Source organism: Bombus pascuorum, chromosome 1 (genome assembly GCF_905332965.1).
Source record: "Bombus pascuorum chromosome 1, iyBomPasc1.1, whole genome shotgun sequence".
Lineage (NCBI taxonomy): Eukaryota > Metazoa > Arthropoda > Insecta > Hymenoptera > Apidae > Bombus > Bombus pascuorum.
The window spans coordinates 25,864,615-25,888,342 of NC_083488.1; the positions used below are offsets into that span (position 1 = coordinate 25,864,615).

The 23,728-nt window shown below is 35.1% G+C and overlaps 1 protein-coding gene across 1 annotated transcript in view; it reads left to right on the top strand.

The window, feature by feature from the left end:
• Positions 1 to 23,728, top strand: part of LOC132915113 (synaptotagmin-10-like) — a 53,639-nt gene that overhangs the window by 23,790 nt on the left and 6,121 nt on the right. The window contains exons 2-8 of the mRNA XM_060974797.1: positions 16,624 to 16,886; positions 17,735 to 17,878; positions 18,178 to 18,306; positions 21,728 to 21,882; positions 22,015 to 22,183; positions 22,556 to 22,676; positions 23,483 to 23,654. Coding sequence (XP_060830780.1) covers positions 16,624 to 16,886; positions 17,735 to 17,878; positions 18,178 to 18,306; positions 21,728 to 21,882; positions 22,015 to 22,183; positions 22,556 to 22,676; positions 23,483 to 23,654 — 1,153 coding nt within the window. The remainder of the gene's footprint in view (positions 1 to 16,623; positions 16,887 to 17,734; positions 17,879 to 18,177; positions 18,307 to 21,727; positions 21,883 to 22,014; positions 22,184 to 22,555; positions 22,677 to 23,482; positions 23,655 to 23,728) is intronic.

The following is a 23,728-nucleotide window of genomic DNA, read 5'->3' on the forward strand; positions in this document are numbered from 1 at the left end:
GCTCATCGAGACGGCCATTGGTTCTTTGCATGTTTCGCTCTATTTCGTCCAAGAGTTCCTGCATTTCTTCGACTTTAGTGGCTCTATCCTCTTCTACGTCCTCGTCTCCCTCGTCCGCGTCTTCGAGCGTCTGCTCCGCTTCGTCTTGTTCTACTGCAGTCGTGGCCTCCTCGACCTCGTTTGACTGTTTAGAACGTTAGATCATTTTCTTATAATCGATAAGTCGAATACTTAATTTTTGATATTTTTAAGTTAAAATTAATCAAGAACTAAAAGTAGTCTAAGAAAAATTAGAATGTCATCCAAAGTTATTTCAACATTACTGTAATATTTTTTTATTAATTATCCGTACTAACCAAATTTTCAATCGTATCCGCAATCATTGATTTCACATGAATGTAATGAATCTCGTAATGATCGGCGAGATATCGTGCGACCTTCGACTTTCCAGAAGCTGGTGGACCGAGCACTATTATTTTTATGGGATTGAGATTTCGCGCTGCTTTATATTCTCTGACAATGGCATTGATACTATCGGAAAACGGTGTATCAAGATGCCAAGATATCCTGTCTGTGATATATACGGGGTCGACTATTAGATTCATCGTCATCAGATCGTAAGTTCGTTGCGTGATTTCCGGCAGTAAGAAAGCTTCCTCCTGCGCGATCTTTTTCACCTTGCCGGTAGTTAGTGCTCTGCTTATTTTCTACGAAACAATTTTATATATGTCTCGATGATACATTGCAGCAAAAATATACTTCGAACTTTTTCTACTTTTTTATTACGTGAAATATAAGACAAATACCGAATATCATGATGAAAGAACAGTTTTGAACATCGCATTATTATTGTTATCGGGAAGGTGATCAAAAGACGTGTGACATTTAATTTCTACAAAATTGAAAATAACTTTTATACAATGTTAGATTACAAGACATTATCTCTCTTTTATTGAGGATAGATTCAAAAAATAAACGGGAGTCGGAAGAAGAGTTGGAGAGGTCTTAATAAACATATCTTTGAAATACAAAGTTATTCAGTTTTTTTATTTACAAGTTATTCCTAACATTGCAAACATGCCATAAAACACGCAACATCTTTTCTGTTGCAATTGCTCGAAACGATGACGCTACTCAAACTGTAAGTAGAACTAATTTGTAACAAGACATATCCATTCCGAGATCATCTGTTACCTGTTGACGCGTTGAACTCTCAAGCTATCCGTCATTTTATACCGTATACGATCACGTGATGGACTATTAACTTGCGAACTAAAAAACTTGAACACTTCTCAGACTGTCGGTTATTGAACATACATTTATCAAACTTCTTTTTGTTTCTTATGTTTTTCTTCTCTTTAAATTTTGACAAAAGAATCGAAATTTTCCCGAACAACGTGAAAGTATAAATTCCGATAATCAAAAGTTAATGGAAGAGATATTCGAGATAATTTCCAATATTAATAGGTGTGAATCAGATGGAGAACATTTGTTGAGAATACTAATTAATTCCTCTTCTAATTTTCTACCATTGAACCAATTAGAATTTATGCAGGAAACAAAAACGTAATCGTTCATATAATAAAAACGTATCAAAATGAGAGACCCTCATGAAAACTTCAAACCTACAAGAAAAGAGATAGAAGGAAAATGAAGTATCGCGTAAAATAATGTCAAAGTAAGCGAAAAGAGAACTGTCAAGGGTCTTCGAGGATTTGTAGAAAGCAAGTTCATATGACAGAGCGCGAGAAATATATAAATCGAGTATACATGACAAAAGAGATTTTGCCACAATACCTTGACAATAGTGCTCTGTGAAGTCGGTTCCTGTTCCGCAGCTACGATATACCGTAATGGAGGCCAATTTTGTAAAACATCCAGCACTACACTGTATACCAACACAAAATGTATCATTTAATATACCTTTCTTTTTTTTTTAATATTCTCTAAAAAGAAATATAGCAGAAAAACGTAAAATGACTGAAATATTATAATTAGATTGGAGGTACATATACGGAAGCGATGTATAATATCGGTGTTAATCCTGCGATTTGTTAAATCCTAGCAAACATGAACTTCATTCAATGCTTAACTGGAATTAGAATTATCGAGCTATTAACGTACACTGTTCCACGAAATCGTATGTATACGAATCGTTATGCTAACTTGGATAGATCACGAATATGCAGTAATGGAATATTGTTATTCCCTTTTCCAATGATCGGCAGAAACGGTGCATTCTGCCATGCCATCTTGAATAAATGATGCAAAGGACCCTGCTCGTCACCGTAAGTCACTCCGCAACAAATCACTAATGTTTTCAACTTGTCGTTAAGTTTGGTTTTCTTTTTTACTATTACAACTTCCTTTTCACACTGAATGTGCTCCTTGAAGTTTGGATGAGGCTTCCTCTTTCTATAGTCTTCTTCCGTGAATGGTAAGTCCGGCTCATCCGGATTCAATGGTTTTGTATTGGCCCAAGTCATCAAAGTGGATATCAGGATGAAGTTTCGTATCTCGTTGTTACGTTTGAAAGCCTTTGGCGATATTTGTTCCATCTTTTCTAGTTGCTGAACGATGTCTGAAAGAAGCGGATAAAATGAGAAATTGAGAACTTTTGTTTGTCTTGAAAGTTTATTACAGTGTGTAAGCAGGATATTAGAGGCGAAGTTATAGTAAAAAGGGCGAGTACTTGAGCTGTATTATTTATATCGATTTTAAGTAATAACAAAATAGGTATGTTAAAGAAATTTTATCTTATTACAAAATTATATCTTATTACATGGTACGTGAATTTTTACATATTTTATTATTACATCGTTTCAATTATTAATTATATACAATTCTGATCAATTATTATTTTTAATATGTATTAATATATACTAATTATTAATACCTCAATTATTATTTTTAAACCAGTCGAAAGAATTGAAAAAAAAGTATCTATAGGAAATCTATTAAGAACACTCGCCCTAAGTTTCATAAAATTATATATAGAAACCTTTATCAGTTCCATACAATCCAGACTATGTTACTAGAAACCCTTGTAGCTTAAACATTGTTAAACATTGGATGTTTTACCTTGGCAATATCAGAGAAGGCCCTACCTTTGAGAACGGACCTTTCAACGCCATAACATAGATATGACACTTTATGCGTCCTGGATCCACCATTATCATCATGTCCACGCATTATGATAGCACCTATACATATCCACGCGCACAGACTCAATAAAATGAACATCATCCCCGATGTAGTGACGAGAAATAGGAACGGGTTCAAGGATAAAACGACCGTCAATGCGAAGCAATCGCATCGCGGTGGAACATCTGCGGCTTTTAACACGGGGTTTTTTAAGGCCCGTACGTTCTCTTTTTATCTCCTCTTTGTTTTTAGAAGCAATTAGAATTCACGTATTCATCTCCCTTCGTTGCTCTCTTACACATATCAAGCGTTAGTTTATCTCCAGGATGAGGTAATATATTCTCTCCAGACACAAGATTCTCTCTTCAGTAGTTACACGAATAATTATCCAAGCAAATAGAGGATCTTTGCAGAATTTAAAATCAGATTCGAATTGAAATTTCCTCGTGGAATAACGACTCGCGTTACAATCTGGGCGGAGCTTCCGCGGTATTGCTGGCCGTTTGGCCTCGATACGATTAATACGTGAAATTCAACCGACACTTCTCGCGACTACTAACATTTCAGTGCCCATCGAGCCTCTTCGACCTGTCCCTGATCCTGAGTGATATCGTATATCACGATGCCGCACTTCATCAGCTCCTGCAAGAGCGCATCCCTGTTCCTCGAGTCTTTTATAATCATAACCACGTCCTCTGGCGCAGAATGCTGAAGGGGCAGAACGGAAGAAATTCCATGCAATAAAAACGAATTGAAATATACAGGAGGGTTGCTAGTACCATTTTTAAGTGTTAGAATGGAGTTGAAAGGAAACTCGAAAGAAAACTTGACAAATAACCAACTGAGGGGGGTCACAAGAAAAGCGTCTTCCAGAGACTTGGCGAGGGAGTGGAACATTGAATTTGTATAAGCAGAAAGTGAACGAAAAGAATATCGCGAAATTGGTCGTTTAATATCGTTTCGTACCCACCGCGAGAAATGATTGCACAGAATAAAGGGTCGACAGAAACACTTTCCCTGACTGTCGCGACGGCGTGGAAAAATAAATTTACCGAAAAATCCCAGTCTTTGGGAACTGTAGATGGTAGCGCAGTATGGGGGAAGAGCAGTCAAGCGTTAATCGCACTAAAAGGGGGTTGCGAGTGTCATTTACCTCTGGAGACGAAATTGTTCCAATCACTTCGTACTTTCTCGGCGAGTCCGCTAAATCTTGAAGCTTTACATCCCCTGCAACAAGGTTCATAGTTTGTTCCAACCTTTCATTTCGCTCTAGCTCCTCTTCCTCTACTCCCAGTTCTTCTTCCTCCTCCCCTCCCAAATCTTCCCCTTGTGGATTAACGTATACACGATCCGATAAGAGCTGAAAAAAGAAGAACTTAATTACTAGCGATGTTGAAAGAAAGGTGCTACGTGTGCACGGACGTCGATCCGCATAATGTTATTAAACTGGAAGCATGATATTATAGCAAGTGATTCTATATGAAAAAATAACTAGAAGATATAGGGTGATATTTTTTCCATATTAAATTTTCTTCCCTTTCTGCAATTTGTATTCTTTTCCATCTGTTTAAGGAGTGAAGTATGAAATAATATGGAATGACGGAAGAAATATTTTTTATCCTACAAACATATATATCATCCACATCTTAGTGTTTTAATAGTATTGCCTGGAGGATGTAAATTTCATCCGGCGACAAGTAATTTGTCATACATCTTCTCTTCCCACGGGGTTTCGATTATGTATGATAATACCCGCTCAGCTAAGAGGAGATGAAAATAATTGGTTTAACCACTTAGCTTTCAAATTTTGTATATAATTGGCGCACAATATGCATAGTAATATGTTAAAAGCGTAGGATGCATAAATTTCCAATCTCAACAGTAAAAACAACAAATCTTGGTAAAAGAACTTCATTCTACGGATTAACGTTCTTTTCATCATAAATCTCCGTTTCGTATCACCAGTTCGGCGATATCTTATGTATCGATCTTTCACTTCAGTTTCGGGAAAGGACCTTTCATCAAAGAACTTTATTGCGCTACGCCGATAGAAAGACGATTATTGCATCCGGTGTATCAATGACGCAGCAAAAAGAGCGATTTCCGTTTAAAATGAGCGTAGTTAGCAGTTTCCGACGGGATTCCCGATTAAATCTAATCGGTCAAAAGGCCATTTAATTAACGTTATTCGCCTCTGAAACTGGCCTTTTTCGATCGTGTCCCCCAAGTTTATGGCGCAAGAAATTCGATTTGTAGTTTCTCTCGTTCGACTTTTTGGCGGGTCACCAATCGAGAATCGAATTATATCACGGCCAGGGGGCACGAATGGGTACAGGAATAATGACCTATCGATTGTTACCTTTAAAAGAGATGCGTAATTTATTCTAGGAAGAGTAGTTCGCATCGAAATTTAATTGTATAGGTATGCTCGCGCGCACGCTACAATTAAGCGGTTCGCTGTGAAACTCAGTATGCTTCCTGCTTGTATTAAATTAATTGAATGGGAACATTCTTTTTGTTGCTTCCTACATTAAAAATAATTATAGTACGTTTTGATGCGATCTATATGTATGAGATAATTGATTGGTTTATTTTTAGTAGGCAACGTAGAACGATCTTGTTTAGAATGTGGAATCGTAGCCTCTTTAATGCGGATAATAGCTTCATTATGGATATTGCGTCTGTATCGACAATTTTTATGTTTCCGTCGTTTTTTATGAGTACGAAACAAAGTATGGGCATAGAATATATCCATTGCTGAATTATAATAAGAGCGATAAACGTTTCTCTAGAAAATTTGCTCAAAAATCTTTATGTTTTGTTTATTTACTTATATATTATAGTAGGTTTGAAAGCTTTGGTGTCAAAAAATAAATCTTTTGTTATTTGAGTGAATTTGAAGATCGGTGAATCACATACGGACACATCAATTAATTTTTCTTCCTAAAGAATAGAGAAAAATTAGAGCATAGAAAGCAAAATGGTGTCCTTCGTTTATCTCAACTCCGTTTCCTGCTAAACGAACAGTATTGTCGATTGAAAATTCATTCACCATTCACGAGATTCTGCACAACAGTCACGTATGCACGACACATGAATAATCCATCTTTCGCGAACTACCACGATCCCAACTACATAATTATTTTACGCAGGCATTAAAATATTAACAAATTCCTCAAACTTCTACTGTTGATATTTTAATTTCATAAAGAATTTCATAGATTTAATGAAAATGTAGAATATGATTCCGCATTACGTTTGTAATTGATAACTAACCTTGCGTAATAGCTGAACAATATTCGAATAAAATTAGACTAAATTCTATGTAGAATACCATGATGTTGTCGGAATATTCTATAATAATTTTCCACTATACGATTTATATCTAGTTTCAACATAGCTCGCTTCTCTAAAATTGCTCGGTATTTCAACTCCTTCTTCCTTAAATTTTGAACGTACGATGCTCAAATTTGCTCAATAATTTACAGTCTTCTGATGGAATATTTACGCATAGCTTGTACCAGAATGCTCAATAAAGGGCCGTAAACCCATATCTTGTGGGAAACATCATTTGATCTAAAATGCATGTCAAATCTTTATTCAAGGTTACGTTAAATTATATTGTATCTATCTAAGTCATATCGCACCTTGTCCCAGGTACACAATCACGAGAATTATTTGCATTTTCTACTTAATTGCTTGAACGCGCCGCGGAGAAAGTAAGCTCCAGTCGCTTAGATGTTACCGACGACTATCGATCAATTCGCGACTGCAAATTCACTGACACACAATTTGCCTGTAATTTGCAAGCACTTATCCGGCAAAGGGGAACCAACGTTGCACTCGGTTGTTAAAAAAAGATTCTACCTGGAGGATGTTTAAAGAGGATATGCTAGAACTAATTCGAAATCGATACCATGAGACATGCATATGGGGTGTTATAAAAGGAAGTCTGAGACGTTACTCTTTCACCTTAGTTCTCCACCTTGTCTTCTTTCGACCTTCCATGGTTGCATATCTTTCGAATTCTCAATTCATGATATTTTTCTTTGTGTTTTTATTTCGAATGATTAACCAATACCAGTACATGTTAAAATGTGTGTTTTTAGTTTAATTCGTATGGTCTCTACGATTTAAAGAGGAATTGAATGTTTCACTTTAAAAGATTATAATAAAACGATACATTGTGGAATGTCGTTGAGTTTATTTTATTATGATCTGTTCCATGTTTTTATGGAATGGAAAACGATATATGTTTTATATTGTATGTTTAAAAAATTGACATTAAAATTCTGAAACGAATCTTAAAATACTATTTATCATTCTGAAACTTTTTTGAGCTTATTCCTTACTGTACTGTTAAATTGAAATATTTCGTGACTACCGAGATTAAGCGGAACACCCCGTATATTATATAAATGCACGCAACCACCGACTAGAATGTATGCAAAACGATATATATGAGTTTTTATGTAGGAAGAAGTATGTATATTTTATAACATGTATATTTTTATCGCATATTTTTTATTTATGTGCTAGTTTATAGCACGCTTTCCACATCATTATAGTCACACCTTTTTATGATGAAATGAAAGCTTTTTATCAGATATTTAACACTTTTATCACCAGATTAATATTTCCTGGAACTGAATTCAATTCTAAGAGATCGCAAGTGGAATTGAAATACAAAATTATTTTCAAATTAATATTCGATCTGTATTTTATAAAAACATAAATTGCTTTTCTCAGAAAAAACTGCACGTGGCTTGAAAAATTTGGTTTTACGTGTATATCTCGTACAAAAATTACTTTTATCTTATCGTTGGCAAAATCATAATAACCTCATTCGTAATAACCTGCATCAAAATTATTCTATCTAAATGCTGTACTGACATTAAATCTTTGGTAAAATTACAGTGACCCCATAAATTTTTTTTGAATGAAAACTTGATAAAGTTCAAATGTGAACTTTTGACGCTTACATCGACCAGTTTTCTGCCGTGATAGCTGTCAACATGATTGATAAACACGCGCCACGGTTTGAAACTCGACTCGACAGGTTCCTCTTTCGCAGAGTCGTTCTTGAATATTCCTGGTGTTCCTAAATTATTCTTCGACCATAAGTTGACATTGTTAACATCATCCGCGTACGACACTGAAATCTTCTTCATCTCTATGATTATCGTTTCTCGTGCGGATTGAAAGGTACAAATCTGTCGCGTGATCCACGTTTGAATTTTAATTGGCTCGATTACACGCACGACTTCGCGCCGTTGATGCTTTCGAATCGTGACCAATATCGCATAGAAGTGAAATTTGAATCGAATATAAATTGTAATAGAGCGAATGATAGATTTCAGTTTGAGAGCATTTAGAAATATTATACTTTAATAATATTAATTAATACTTTTTAATATTTTATATAATTTTTGTTAAATTGCTTTCTGATGAAAAAATATATACGAGGGAATGATAAATAACATTTTCGAGTTTATTGTTGATTGTCGATTAACAGGAATATTTTATGAGAGATTCCAAGCTATCTCTTATCAAATTTTATTGATTATATTGCAATATTTAGTACTTCTATCTTTTTGAAATTGCCTCTCAATGTGAAATATATAACCTGAAAATAATAAATGGTATTTTACTGTTCGTTATTGGTTTTCGATTAACGATAATGCTTCACGAGAAATTTCAAGTAATTTCTTTCTCAAGTTTTAATGACTGCATTATCATATCTAATATTTTATGTAACTTTCTAAAATTGTCTTTCGATGGAAAATAAATAGCACTTCGTAATTTTTCTTTTAAGTCCTTTATCTATTATTTAATATACTTCTCGATATTACAAACAATTTAAGTAATAAAAATCAATATTGTGATTATGATACAAAGTATGACGAAAAACAAATATTTTCTGACAATAAAATATGATTGTTTCTGTCACTATACATCGCTGATTAATTTTACACGAATTCGTCTTTTCTCTTTTTACAATATATCATCCACTACTATTTACAAAGACAAAGACTTATTATTCGTTTAACAACTCATTACATATTCATATTGCGTTACAAAGACAACGGAATTAAATTACATTCACTTCATAAATTCTCGCGCACAATAATTAATATCCAAATTCGCTATTCCATAAATTGCTTCTTCCAATTAAGCTACCAATTAATTAAGTTGAAGAATTACGCATTCCAAACTTTGTCAATATAACAATATATATATACATACATATAATATAAATATAGATAATAAGGATATTATTTGACATATTGTGAAATATTCTTCTTCAAGTTATCTAAATAAAATCCAAGATATCAGATTAAATCGAATCAATCGAATTACATCGAATCTACCTTTATTATCGTCCCTAAAGGTCTCAGAAAAATCATGACGAAGAACAAACGAAATATAGTAGGTCGAAAGGTCGCCGATCAAATTGTCCGATGTCCCAGATGATGCAAGTGAAACGTGACAGTCCAGCTAACCTCTTGGAGATTACAGCGCGCGTTAGAAAGGTAAGGTCAGGGTCGTGAACATTTCGTCACACAGTGATCAGTGCGTCACGTGTCATGGCCATGAAAATCAATCTGAAATATCCAATTCAAACATAGCTCGTATTTTGTATTTCTCGATCGATTGGCCAATATCGTCTTATCACGAATTTTCTATCAAAAAGGGATCGTTCCAATTTCGTTTCTTCAGAACCACCGTAGCTGAATTTTAGAGTCGTAATTTGATTAAAAAACAGTTCATTCACGAAAGAGATGAAATCCTATATTTGTGAAATTTGCAAATATTGACTTAAATTTTATATCGACAAAATATTTTTCATTAAACAAGATGAAAAGATTTATCAATAATTTCATTGATTAAAATATTTTTTTTTAAATTGAACAAAGGCGATAAATGATCAAGCAATTATTTCGATAACTGTAATAGAAAAGTTAATAGGAAATAAATTATTTTAAAATTTTGCATTGCATAACTATAATACAGAAATTAACGGAATTCCAACCTGCATCAATACCGTGAAACCCAATCATTTTATTGTATATACTTGAGCTCTCTTTACATATAATATATCTCTTTAATCTGGACGTTTATCATAAATACTTCGTGAAGTTCCGCTTAATTGGAACTAGGTGCAGAGGGTACAAATTTGCGCGTCACCATGGTAAGGTATCTGTGCAACGCACAAACCAGCCCATATAACCTTGCCGCCTACGCAACCGGGATGCGAGGGTCAAGGCTGGCGTGTAATCCACGCGGAAGATGAAAAAAGCTAGCATAATCGATAATTGAACGGCGGGGAATTTGCGCAAATGGAAGGTGGACCATATGACTAGGCAATTTGAAATATCACTGAAAAGCCATGCAGCACGTTTTCCGAGTATGTAATGACTTCCGGGACTCGATGTTTCCAACGCTTTGTCATAATATTCCAACTCAATGGGGACTCCATTGATACCGGATATAACTGTATATGGAACTTTATTAAAATAGTGACCTAGTTTAAAAAAATCATACGTTACGAATTCTACACTCTTTTCCACTCTCCTTTTCTTTTTTAATTTCGCGAGTTAAGTGAAGAATTTCAGCGCCCGATAAATCTAAAGTGGAGATATACTGTAACGTCCTGTGGAAAGGACAACGGTAAAGAGTATTGCACGGAAATTTATCGCTGACGGATACCATTTTAAAGAGCCAGTCTGTATGTGAGACAGAGGTATCGTGCATTGTAAGGTGTCAAGATTGTTATCGTGTACAAAGTATTTTAATAGAACGGATGGATTTCATAAAAGAAATTAAAAATTAAATGGACATAAACTAACTTTATAAACTGACTTCGCTTATGATCTCGTCTAAGAGCCTTATTTTTTTACACCATTTTTGATAAGAACACCTAGGAATATCCAAGCTTTGTAACTTTAGTACAGAATATGTTAATTGCATATATTGTAGTTGAAATCTTCCCATAATATAATAATTAAATTTCAAACTCAGTCAAACTCAGTTAGAAGAAGAGATGCAGTTACAAGCAACTCAAGTTGATACATTACTTAATGATACAAAGAGAGCAGAAAATAATTTACAACTATTGAACTATTTAGCTTTACCTTTGCACCAGTTACGTATCCCTCGACTGCGTCTCAACGATATCCACGTTGAAATAGCTGGCGCCTACATCGACTGTAAAAGTAACTCGAGCTTTTTCCTCTCAACTATTCCCTCTTAGTCGACGAAAATAAAATATCCTCTTGCGAAACGACTCGTAACTCTCGTAACTGTTGCACCGCATACCGAGCGATATACATCAAGATGGTGGGCGGGGATGAGTCAGAAAATGGCCTCGGAGAGCCTTGGTACTACTAAAAAATGCAGGCTGGACCGTGTTCACCCTGTTGCAAACGAATATTAAGAGGCGGGTAAAGACGTAATTCGCTAGCATCAATCACTTAGGCGCGCACGCAGAGACGCTATGGCATTCGAGACTGCGATTCTCGAACGAATGGGCCGTAAATCGAGTTTACGCCCGAACCTGCGCACATTATCACCTTCGTCATGCGATCATCGCTACCTTGCTCCACTAGACGATAAGAATGAAGAGACCTTGGTAGAACTCAGCTGTTCAAGCTTTTTACGACCTTCTGGTGCGTAGCTTCGCGATTACCGATTCGTTACGATAGGGTGGAAAACAAATCAGTGGATGTCAGAAGGGTGTAGGAAACTTATTAAAGACGCGAAAGAGAGTGGAACACTGATTCCCGGAATACCGATACGGTTTTATCGATATTCGATTTTATTACAAACGATAACTTAACCTATTTACTGTTATGATTCCTATCTAGAAATCATAAAAAGTTATATATATATACACCGTAAATTTTATGCATTATGATTTCCAAACTGAGGGTCTTTCATAAAATCCATCAATCTAAAATTTCCTTCGGATAAATAAACAATTATGTGTACCTTCTTTTTTAAATTTCCAAGTGCAGTCTAAAAGCGTAGATTTATCGTAAAAAGTCGTAGGAATTGAAAAGAAAAACGAAAGTGTCGTTTGATGGAGGATATTCTGGTTTATCGTGGTATATTCTTGGGAAAAAGTCCTTGCTACATGGACTATCTATGACCGCCTATAACGGGCCTGTGTAAATGCGGTGATTGCAAATCTTCGTGTACTTATACATTCAGTGACACACAAATTTACAATCATTATGAATACAGGGGACAACATGGTCGCACGTAATTCGTAACAATACCGGATCGAATAGGTGGTAATTATTTTTAGTCGTGTCGGGCTATGTAATTAAAGGATCGTTTATTTAAATAGGGCAATTTATGTTTCGCAAGTGTTACATGCTACTTAATTCTGCATTAGAAATCTGTGTATCCGATACAGTTTGTTTCTTATGTGAGATACAAATATTTGAGTAAGTTATTAAATTTAAACAGGGCACTAAATTAAATTTTCATTTTAATTAGAATGTAGTATATTGTATGAAAATTATATCATAATATGCAAGCTACCCATATGGTTTTAATCGAGATAATTGTACCTATAATAGTTACATAGTAATTCTAATTTGAACTCCAAACCCACTAAAGATGAATTTGAAGCTTTATTACGAACAAACAATAAATATATATTTATCAATCAAAAAATATTCCTATGATTTTGAAATATTCTATGAAAATATGAATTGTTCATACGTTGTTTTAAATTGTCTGCAAATTTAGAGCTCGAAGTACTATCTACTCGGATGATCGGCCACTCCTTTACTAGCCGCAATTTTTACGAATGGAATCTACTTCGCAGCATTTATGTTTCTCCCAAATTTTAAATTTACGAGACGATTCTCGTATATTAAATAACTCGCTGAAATAGTCGTATTTATATAAAAATTGAAGAGTTGATAATCCGAATTGTTTAGTCCGATAAAAGGTACATCCAACAAACGAAAAATCCAGGCTCATATATCGGCTCAATCGTTCTAATCCAATCAATCATGCGGTAGCATCCTCACCGATTCCAAAAACAATATTTGTGCGATGGTTGTACGCGTTGCTTTTGTCTTGCCGCGGAATCGATATTTTATTTTAAAATGGCTGCATATATGATATACGAGCATCGAATACATTTTTGTATTGACATGCATATAACCTGAGGATTTATGTAAAAGCGCAATGAAATTTATAAAAATGCAGATATCGTATCATAGAGAGTTCGACGCAAAAAATTGTATAGAGTAGAATAAATTCTGATTCGCACAAATCATCCATACTGAAATGTAATGAATTCTTTATTTGAAACAATTAAGATTTATTTTTAAAAGAAGCTACTGAAATTTCATGACTACATATACATTTCCTACATTAATATTAAGGAAAAAGTTTGTTACAGGGGGTAGATTAATTCCAAAGAAGCTCAATGCTCTAATTATATTCTCTAAACTCCTAAGCATTCAAATTTATTCAAACCTCGAAATATTCTTTAATATTTCTCTCCATTTCTATTTCAAATCTCTATTTTTTATAATTAACTAACAGACTTCATATTGATCAATATCGATGATTGATACAAGTCCTTCGAATAATGAAGATGGCTAATTAAAACAAATCCGGATAATAAAGAAAATTGACGAGTTGGAAAATCAATTTGATTGTACTAATCCGATTAGTCGTACTTCAACCTCTCTGCAGGTTTTCTCGTTAACTATTGCCCGTAACGATTGTATTTAGCTTTACTAGTTAAAAAAGAGTGTATAGAGGGAATCAGATTTAAGTATCAAGTTGTAGTCATTCTTAATCTATTCGATCGCTTGTTAATCCTCCTACGGTTCACAAAAGATGAAAGTTGCCATTTCGTGTGAAGCGCGTGATGGTCTCTTCCGTTAATTAATTTCTTAGTTATCAAGTTAGATAGGTTGCCATTTTATTCTGATTACGTTTAACTCTTTAGGAAGTAAAATTTTTCAAACATCTCTTCCTACATATCATGGAATAGCTTAATTAAAATTGTTCGAGGCTATTCTAAATTAGTAAATTAGGTGCCCCTAATAGCTTGGTATTAAACATAATGCATCCAAAAGATGTCCCTCAATCAGGATTAGAAGCTTATATTAGACAAGACCATGACAGCTATCTCTAATTGATTACTGTAGAAAATGGTTTGGATCAATAAATTATATAACACGCTAGCAAAACATTAACAAGAGCGAAATTAATACAAATTAACATCTTATTTAAAAATTAAATAATAATTATTTTTAAAACATCACTGATCCCCGACCTTCACTTAATGAATCTGTATCGTATTTTACCTTCAGTAATAACCGCAGAAGCTTGAAACAACCCTATCCTTGAAATGTTGTCTTGTCTTGGAGCAACAAGAAATAAATATAGCAAATCACTTAGCTATTACCAATACTTCTTTTTCTGTTACCTAACTCAGCAATACCGTACTTACACATAATCTCACCCACGCTAACTAAATTGAAACTAAATACCCTAACCATGTAAATAAATAAATGTAAAATATTTAAATATTTAATTTTCTAATAATCATAATTATATAATTTCTTTCAAAGTGTCGAATAAACCTACGATTAAATACCTATTACGCTGATGAGTGACTCACAGGATCCCAGTAATTACAATGTAAAATCCTAAAGAAGAGGATACAAATTCTCAGAAGTAGGGAACCAAGTTTAGAACCTGAAGGCGTCGACATCCGCTGATGTAGTGGGAAAATCATTGTTCGTTAAAGCGGTGCGGACACGCGAACGCCTAATGAAGCATCCTACCCGTTGGAAACTCATTCTATTTGCATTATTCGAGGCGCCCGTTGTATTATTATACGATCCAGCTGGTTGCGACGAGTTCCTGTCATTATGGGCGTTGAAGACACGATTAATAAAGACAGCAGAACAAAACGCTCTTCAACTCGAGACTCGTTTACGTGAAGATGTGTCTAACGCAGGCATGAGCAGCTCATGACCGTATATTGTGATGGAAAAACTGCTAAACGTGTGTGTATGTATGTGTGTGGAATTCTGTATATTAAATCTGACAAATTCATAACTGTCTTAGATCTAATTGTTGATTGTAATTATAATAAATATAATTTTATAATTCATTCCAGCTGTAGTAAAATATATCTACTTTTTAAAGCGCACATTCTCTTCCATCTTTTATAAACTTTACCTAAATACATCCCACAGAACTAACTTTAATTTTTGAGTAAATTTTTGTTAAATTTTATGTATCAATATCAAGTTCCCCAAAATAGAAACGTAGTCCATGTTTTAGCGCGTACGAAAATCCATCTGGCTCTCATTTTCTCGTGGGCGACCCGCAACGCTATATGTTACATTAATCACTGTGCATGTGCTTTAAACGAAGCGTTATTCTTCATTTGCATCAACTTCTGCCGACGTTGCGAAAATCATCTATGACTTTTTCCCGTCGGACATTAAATGACTCACCGTGTGACATATTGTAGGTTTAAAAGGCATGGACAATAAACATTTTACCTACGCTCTTTTCTGTTTCTTCTTTCGTTCCTTTCTTTGCCGTGAGTGAAGGCGCTTGTTAGACAAACCGAGCAACTTTGGGAATGTTTTAATATGTCGAAGTTTATCAAAGAATGTTCCTACTTCTTTTTCTTAGTGGATTTATATTTTTAATTAATTATATTACAGAGAAACATGAAATTTGTGACGTCCATTTATATCGAAATGATCAACTATCTTAAAATTAGAAGCTAGAACAATGTAAATTTATTCTTTCATCGTTAGGTAGATCTTCAACCATATTGAAGTGTATCTATTGTTGATTCATAGGAATTAAAATGATTGATCGTGTTCGCTGTATTTATCTTCCAGATTTAAATCGATACTGGAAAATATTCTTTATTTACCGTGCTACGCATTTCATTAGAAGTCTCTCAATTCTTCAAAAAATGTAATTATCTTATCGAGAAACCGTTCAGAACACTGTTTCACACAACTCGAAATTATCCAAAGTTGCGCAATTAAGGGTCTGGATGGTGTCTACCTTCCGCTATCGATCGGTACCATGTAACAACAGCTTATTCGATTTAACTGGTATACTAATTTTGTGAGTTCCTCGCGTGCTTTGCTAATCTCTAGACGAAAAGACATTCCTTCCCTTGATTAAAATTTTTAGCTCCGTTAGGCGCCTTATCTCGCTGTCTCTTGTCTAATTTAATTAACTACGAGCTTAGGCCTTTGGACGTATCTATGTCTGGTAATTAACGTAGAATTTCGTTATATTGCCTCAAAGTCTTTTCTATTAACCGTCCGTCAGTGAATCGTGGTACTTTAATTGAAAACGAAATCTAACGAATAAAAAAGAAAAAAGAAAAAATGGGAGGGATTGTTGCGTTTTCTTTTGAAGAAAATGTTCCGTGTTAATGTCCTGTGAATTTTCTCGCAGAAGAATGGACGGAAACGTTTCCGTATCAGCTGCTGGTTGGAACGGGAGTAGCGTTGATGGCTCTATTACTGTTAGCCGCCGTGAGCTTCCAATGTTCTTCTACCTGGCGATGGTTAATGAGGGTGAGACGGCACATGAAGGAGCAAGACGCTGAGAGCGACCTATCGCAGCAAAACGCTATACGTATCAGTCATTCTCTGCCGGATCTCCAATCAGAGCCAATCACTCACGAGTACGTCCAAGAGCAAAAAGATAGCAAAAAGGTATGAGCGATAATATATGTACAGTAGAAACGAGTTGCTTTCTTCTTTTCTTTGTACCAATTATGAATATGAATTTATTAGTCTAGAAGAGTAGTACGAAGTTTTACTTTGCGTATGATGTAGATACGAATAATGTTTAAGAATATTCGAAGAATTTTAAATATACATTCAAAATCAAAGACTATCGAAAACTTTTGCATCTTTGTGTGACGATATACGCTTTATTTAAGAATAACGAAGATTGCGACGTAACACGCAAATCGAATACTCTACAGGGATAGCAATCTTATTTTTCACTTGATAACGTCAGCCGATCTCATCTACTATCCATCATTAATATCCTGTGCTACGGCAAAAACACTAGGAACTACGACGAAATTATGAAGCTGTTAATAAGAATAAAAAGTACTGAACTTAAAAGAAAATTAATAGACAGGTTTTTACGAAACGCGAAGATACTTTCGAATATCGCTTGAGTATTACTTTTCTTAGCACTCAAGCTTCAATTCAATTTCAGCAAAATTATTTTCTCAAGAAGATAAAATTCAGAAACTATAGAAGACTGTTCAATCATGATAATTTCGAATATTCAATATTTAACCATCTATCTTCCTTGTAGGTATTATATACGAAAATTATATTAAAAAGATTATTCCACTGTCTAGTTTGTTTACGGTGCAAAGTTTGCTTGTAACAATACCGAAACACGTAAATGGAAATTTCAAATAGCGAAACATTATCGAAGAAAGTTGTTAATTGAGCAGCTAACGAAGAGGCGGTCGACTTTCAGGATAAACTTCTGAGATATTAAGACGCAATGAACGTGTTACACTGTGGCTTGTTTATAGGTATTGCGCCAGACGACCCTACCCATTGTACCGATGAGACACCAGAGTTTTCAGAGACAACTTTCCCATCGTCTGGATCTACCGATTAAATTTAGCATCTGCAGCTTGGAGAATCGTAGCGATTCCAGTCTTGGCTTAATCAAGGTACGCTTAGCATTAGCAAATCCCTTTTGTTCCCTACTTTTCTTGAAGTGGAACACAGTTAATCAGAAAATCTATCACAGTATTCTAAAGGAAAAATTTGATATTGAAGGAAGAAACGAAAAACAATAGAGTAGCATCAAAAAACAAACAATTTAATAGAACTTTTTTCTTCGAACGATCTTCCAAAAGAATTTGAGACAGACTAGACAGTGTACCAACGAAGCGACGTGCAGACAAAAGAAACAAACTAGCAAATTTAGTTTGTTGGAAGTTTTAAACGTACGTCTCCGCATTTGCAGCCTGAACTTTACAAAAAGGAGCTGGGACAAGAGGATGCGGATAGTTGCAGTACCACGGAGATGGAGTACGCTGGCAAGCTACATTTTGCTTTACGCTATGACAAGGAGATGGAGGGTCTTGTGGTCAAAGTGAGTTTCACGATATTCCAACTGGACCTGTATTTTGTTTGCAGTCATTCGTATATATTATGAAAGCATTCCAGGTACAACTGGAGTTGTCATATCGGATATTGTTAGTGTTGCTTAAGTTATGCCCCGAGGATTAAGATCTAACTTTCCGCGGTCTACCTCTTGAGACAAGCGAAGAGTATTTCGATTTACGTCGTTGGCTGTATTAACTTCACAGAGAGAAATATTGGAGTAATTATAATTACTAACAGATAAACCACGCCCCTCTGAATGATTGATTAATATTTGTAGAGTTATTGATCTCAAGGAATTCCTCCCCTTCCTTGCTTCCCTTCTTCATCGTTTCTACCTCAGATCTGCTAATTCGCTACTAACAAAAGTATAAGCACTCGAACTCAAAATTAAAACACCTTTTAAGCCATTAATTCTCGGAGGGAAGTGTCGCAATAGCACGAGGCACGAAATTAAACCATCGTGCCGCGGCGCGACGCAGCAGTGATCCGACCACGAACACAGTTATCGGTGTATCGAAAACCGCTGTACGTGCCTGGTAGTCACGCTCTTATTCCTTTATACCGAGTGTCTCTATCGACGGAAGCTAGTGCCGAGCTTTTTTCCAAAGCGACGCACGTATCTCGCGAAATCAACGTGGAACACAGAAAATTCTTTTTATTGGCACGATGACCGACATGCGCGCTCTAGTTTCATCGTTTGTTTCAAAATCATATTGTTCCTGATCTAGGATACGTTCGATCACGTGCAGCCGCTTCGATTAAACCGCGCATTCGTTCAAGGTCGTGACGTGTTCGAGAAAAAATTTTCAAGATAGATAAAGACAGGGATGCATAAAGTGAATCGATGATGCATAATCCGATCGAATCAAAATTAATTTCGTATTCATCGTTACGCGAACGATCCGTGTCCTTCGTCGATGATTTACGTCAAAGAACGATCACCGCTCTTCTCAATACATAATTCCTTCTCGAATCTAGGTACTAATCCTACATTGAATATTCATAGCTGCGAGTGGTATTACCTAAGAACTGGTTTTCCAATAGAGAATCTGTACTGGAATCAATTATGGAACTTAAGCGGATATTTGTCGGTTATCGGTAGTAGATATTGTTAACATATTATTAGTAAAATAGCTTCTGGAATATTGAGTGTAGAGTGAATGAGCAGTGAATACATGAATTAACAATGCAAACTAAATGTAAAAGAATATTAGGGATATACCGACTAGTGGCCGGATAGTCGGTTATTTTTGTAGTCTACAATCAATCGGTGACTAGTCAGCAAAAAAGGTTTAATCGGCCTTAAATTTTTGGTTTTACTGATAATTTGATGTAGCATAGAAATCAAAGTACAATGTTTCTTTATGTAATTAACATAATTTTAATCGTTTCTAATATGTAGTATACTTCCTTATGGGTGTATATTTGTACGTAACATAAAAAATTAGAAATAATAATTAGTATTCATTGGAAGAAACTAAATAAGTACCAATTAACTAGAAACATTGTTCATTATTTCTTAATTTGATCGTTACAAAAAACCCTTCTAAAAGACGAAAAAAGACGTAATAAAATAAATCTAACGAATAATGTTAAAAAATCTTTTTCTTGGGTTCCTAATATCAAACAATCATGAAATTGACACGTTTTGGAGCGATGTTTGAAAATGATCGGCAGAAACGACTAGTCGGCTAAAACCCTAGTCGGTGCATCTCTAAAGAATACTTTCATCTTAATAAATATGATCAATTTTAAAAACCTTGAGGAAATATGAACATTGATAAGGACATTCAGATTATCTTTAAACCATCTACGCTTTAAAATGGGAAGAAGTAGGACATTAACTCTGCCCGAATACCTTTAACATGTACTATTTGAAACCAAAAATTACTCTCATGTAACTACCTAAAAATCAGAAGCACACGTACACATATACACATGATACAATTTCATTATTGCGAAAAACTTTAAAGTTTCCAAGGAATAAAAGTAATATTCCAAGTAATGGGAATGACAATTATACTATTCCACGGTGCATAATTGACCCACTCGTTCGAACAACTACCATTGTGGCGAACGCTGAAAATAGATCAATGTGGGGACACCGATTCTATTGCAGAGTCTGTCAGAATGAGAACGTTTTCGTGATACTATACGTGTGTAGGTAAATTCAACTCGCAATTGTACTCGAGCGAGCTAATTACTGGTCGCCATATTTAGTGTGAGCTATTCGATAATGATAATAAAGTATCTACGTGATGGTACTATGATGGGCAGTGCTCTTGGTTAGATTAGCACCCGATGCTATCGTAACTCTGTCGTCACTGTTTGACTAATAAATAACGTGTCGACGTGTTAGCGTTCACAAAATGGGAATTGAAGGTGATTGAATTCGTCCTAAACAGGGCGGAACCCACGTTTCGTGGCACAGAAATGTAAACGCGACTGGATGTATGCATGCCACGTAATCGGTCTCATTCATAAATTTAGTCGAGGATGAGAGTATAAAGGAACGCTGGTAAAATCCACTGGGAACTGAATTTTTTTATTTCCCTCCTTTTCATCAACCCTTCCATCGCTGCGCGATTGTAATAATATTTCAGGTTAAATGGCATTAGGTTGAATAAGATGGGAATTAGGAACACTGTTGCATTATGCATCCATTTATTATTCGAGAAATTGTCGAGTATTATAAAGAATTTATTCTATCGGTTTCTTGTTCAAAACTTAATTTTTTTACTATGTTTAAAAATTAAAATTTTTACTATCTTTAATATTTTTATGTCCCACAAAATTTTTATTTTTTTGGATGTATAACATTTAATAACTATCGCCTTAAGTTAATACCTTCTCAGTAACTTAATAAGTAGCAGCAAATATACAGAGATATCAACTCAATCTGCTTAAATTTTTATTCGAGACACAGCTGACATCAATCTTGCACATTTCCATACATACAATACACTTCCCCTCAAACGGATCGGTTTCACGGTTTTCCGCATACCAAGTAGCTTCCCAATTCCAGACAAATGAAACAGATGACCAGCCTCCCAATATTACATCGAAATATATTTATATAAGTTTCCGTTATACACTACATTCAATACCTACTTTGCAAGTCGTTTCAAATTAGATTCTTATTCTTTACTTTATTATTCAACAGACAGTTCAAATCACCATCATATTATACCTATGAAGAGCAAAAAATCATTTGCATACATGTATGTTTTTTAATGGGATCTTTTAAATCAGATCGACATGCTCGATCATTTGATACCAGTTCGCTTTATTGACAGTTCTTTCGATACGTTTCAACCGAGTTAATTAAGATATACGTATCAAAGGAAAGAACGTTTGGAAATATTGTAAATAATCACTGTAATCCAAAAATATAATATTTCTTACAGATTCTAGAAGCTCGAGAATTACCAGTGAAGGATGTGACAGGTAGCAGCGATCCTTATGTTAAAGTGTATCTTTTACCAGACCGAAAGAAGAAGTATCAAACGAAAGTGCATCGAAAGAATCTAAATCCCGTATTCAACGAAACATTTATATTCAGGTTAGCACACGCGATTGAACGAATTTTAAAATAATTGTGTTAAAAGAAAAATTCCTCGACCATCTGTAGTTTTATAAATTATCATCTTACATGTGGACCTTTTATGACACCAATACAATTATCTGCCACCAGTGTATCGTACGAAGAACTAAGGGAGCAGTATCTTCAGTTTTCCGTTTACGACTTCGATCGATTTTCCCGGAACGATTTAATCGGGCAAGTGGTGTGGAAGGAGCTGTTGGACTGCACCGACCTCGAACAAGAGATTGAGTATACGATGGACATTCTGTGCGCCATGCAGGTAGCGAATATGTCATTGAAACGTGTTTTTTATCATTTGATTTTATTGAAATATTTTCACCGCGAGTTTCAGTATTAGGGCGCCTTTTAAAATTTCATAGTTTCACTTAGAGTACGATAACATTTCTATAAAGAGAAGAAAGAATGGATATGAATCTAAATTAAATGAAAATAGAACTCACACTCTTTGCTTTAGTAGCTAAAAATTTATTTAAAGAAAAAGAAAGATACACGAGAAGTAGAAGATAGCAGAATAATATCTGTGCTAGTTGCGGGAAAAAATTCACAGGGTCTATACTTTGACCTCGACTTTGGACATCATCTTAGCCTCCTGTACTTTAGAAACTGAACCGGTTTTTGCACGTTCCTTTAGGACAAAGTGGACTTGGGAAAATTGATGCTGTCGCTCTGCTACCTACCGACTGCTGGCCGGCTAACAGTGACTGTAATTAAAGCGAGAAACTTGAAAGCTATGGATATAACAGGATCCTCAGGTAATTTGCTTGGAACTGTTCCCTCGCGATCGTCGATAAGCGGCAAAATGCGTGACGTGAAATTTTTTGAGTCGATAAGTGCGACTACGTTATATATTAAATTGTTTATTTTAGGCAATAAACCACAATTTTTATCCTTATATGATTTAGTATGTAATGTGATTTGTCTGTTTAAAAATAATTTCATACCCTTGGGATATATAAGTAGAATTATAGCATATTGTATATACATATAGTACAAAATTATATTTAATATAAGAAGAAATTATGAGCAACATAAGAATACAAGATTTATAAAATGTTCAAAAATACATGCATTTTCGTCGCGATGGAAAATGTCATAAAATTAAACATTTCAGTTATTTTGAATTGTTAATACGTGCTCCGACAAAAGTTTCAGGAGAATGTTCATTAATCCGAATGAGAAATTTACGTTATACTCTCTCATTAGAGAAAAGTAACACTTCCACTATTTTGCTAACAAGTCGAACGAAAGAATTACAAAGAATATTGTCGTTTGTTTAATAAGTTGAGCTTTTATCATGAACCAACAGTGACTCGCGTAAAAAGGAAGACCACACACTCTCTCAACTTGATGTTCCTCTATCATAAAGTTCGCTATAATACATCACTTAGCATATTCTCCTAAAAACTGCACTTCACGTCTCAACCAGCACCATTCTCGCGTCCCATGCCACTATAAAAAAAAAAAAAGAAAAACGCACAGAAAATCAATATTCCAACAACCATTCTCTCTCTATTGCTGCAATAACATGCAGAAAATACTTAACGCACTACATTTTCAGACCCATACGTGAAGGTGTACCTGCTGTGCCAGGACAGACGAATCAAAAAGAAGAAGACCTCTGTGAAGAAGAACACGTTGTTCCCCGTGTACAACGAGATCCTGGTATTCGATGTGCCGGCGGAAAACATCGAGGACGTCAGTCTCATAGTAAAAGTAATCGATTACGACAGGTAAGCGGTACAGAAATGCGTTTTTCGTGAAACGCAGTTTCGATCGCAGATCAATCAATGATCGGCCACGGCTT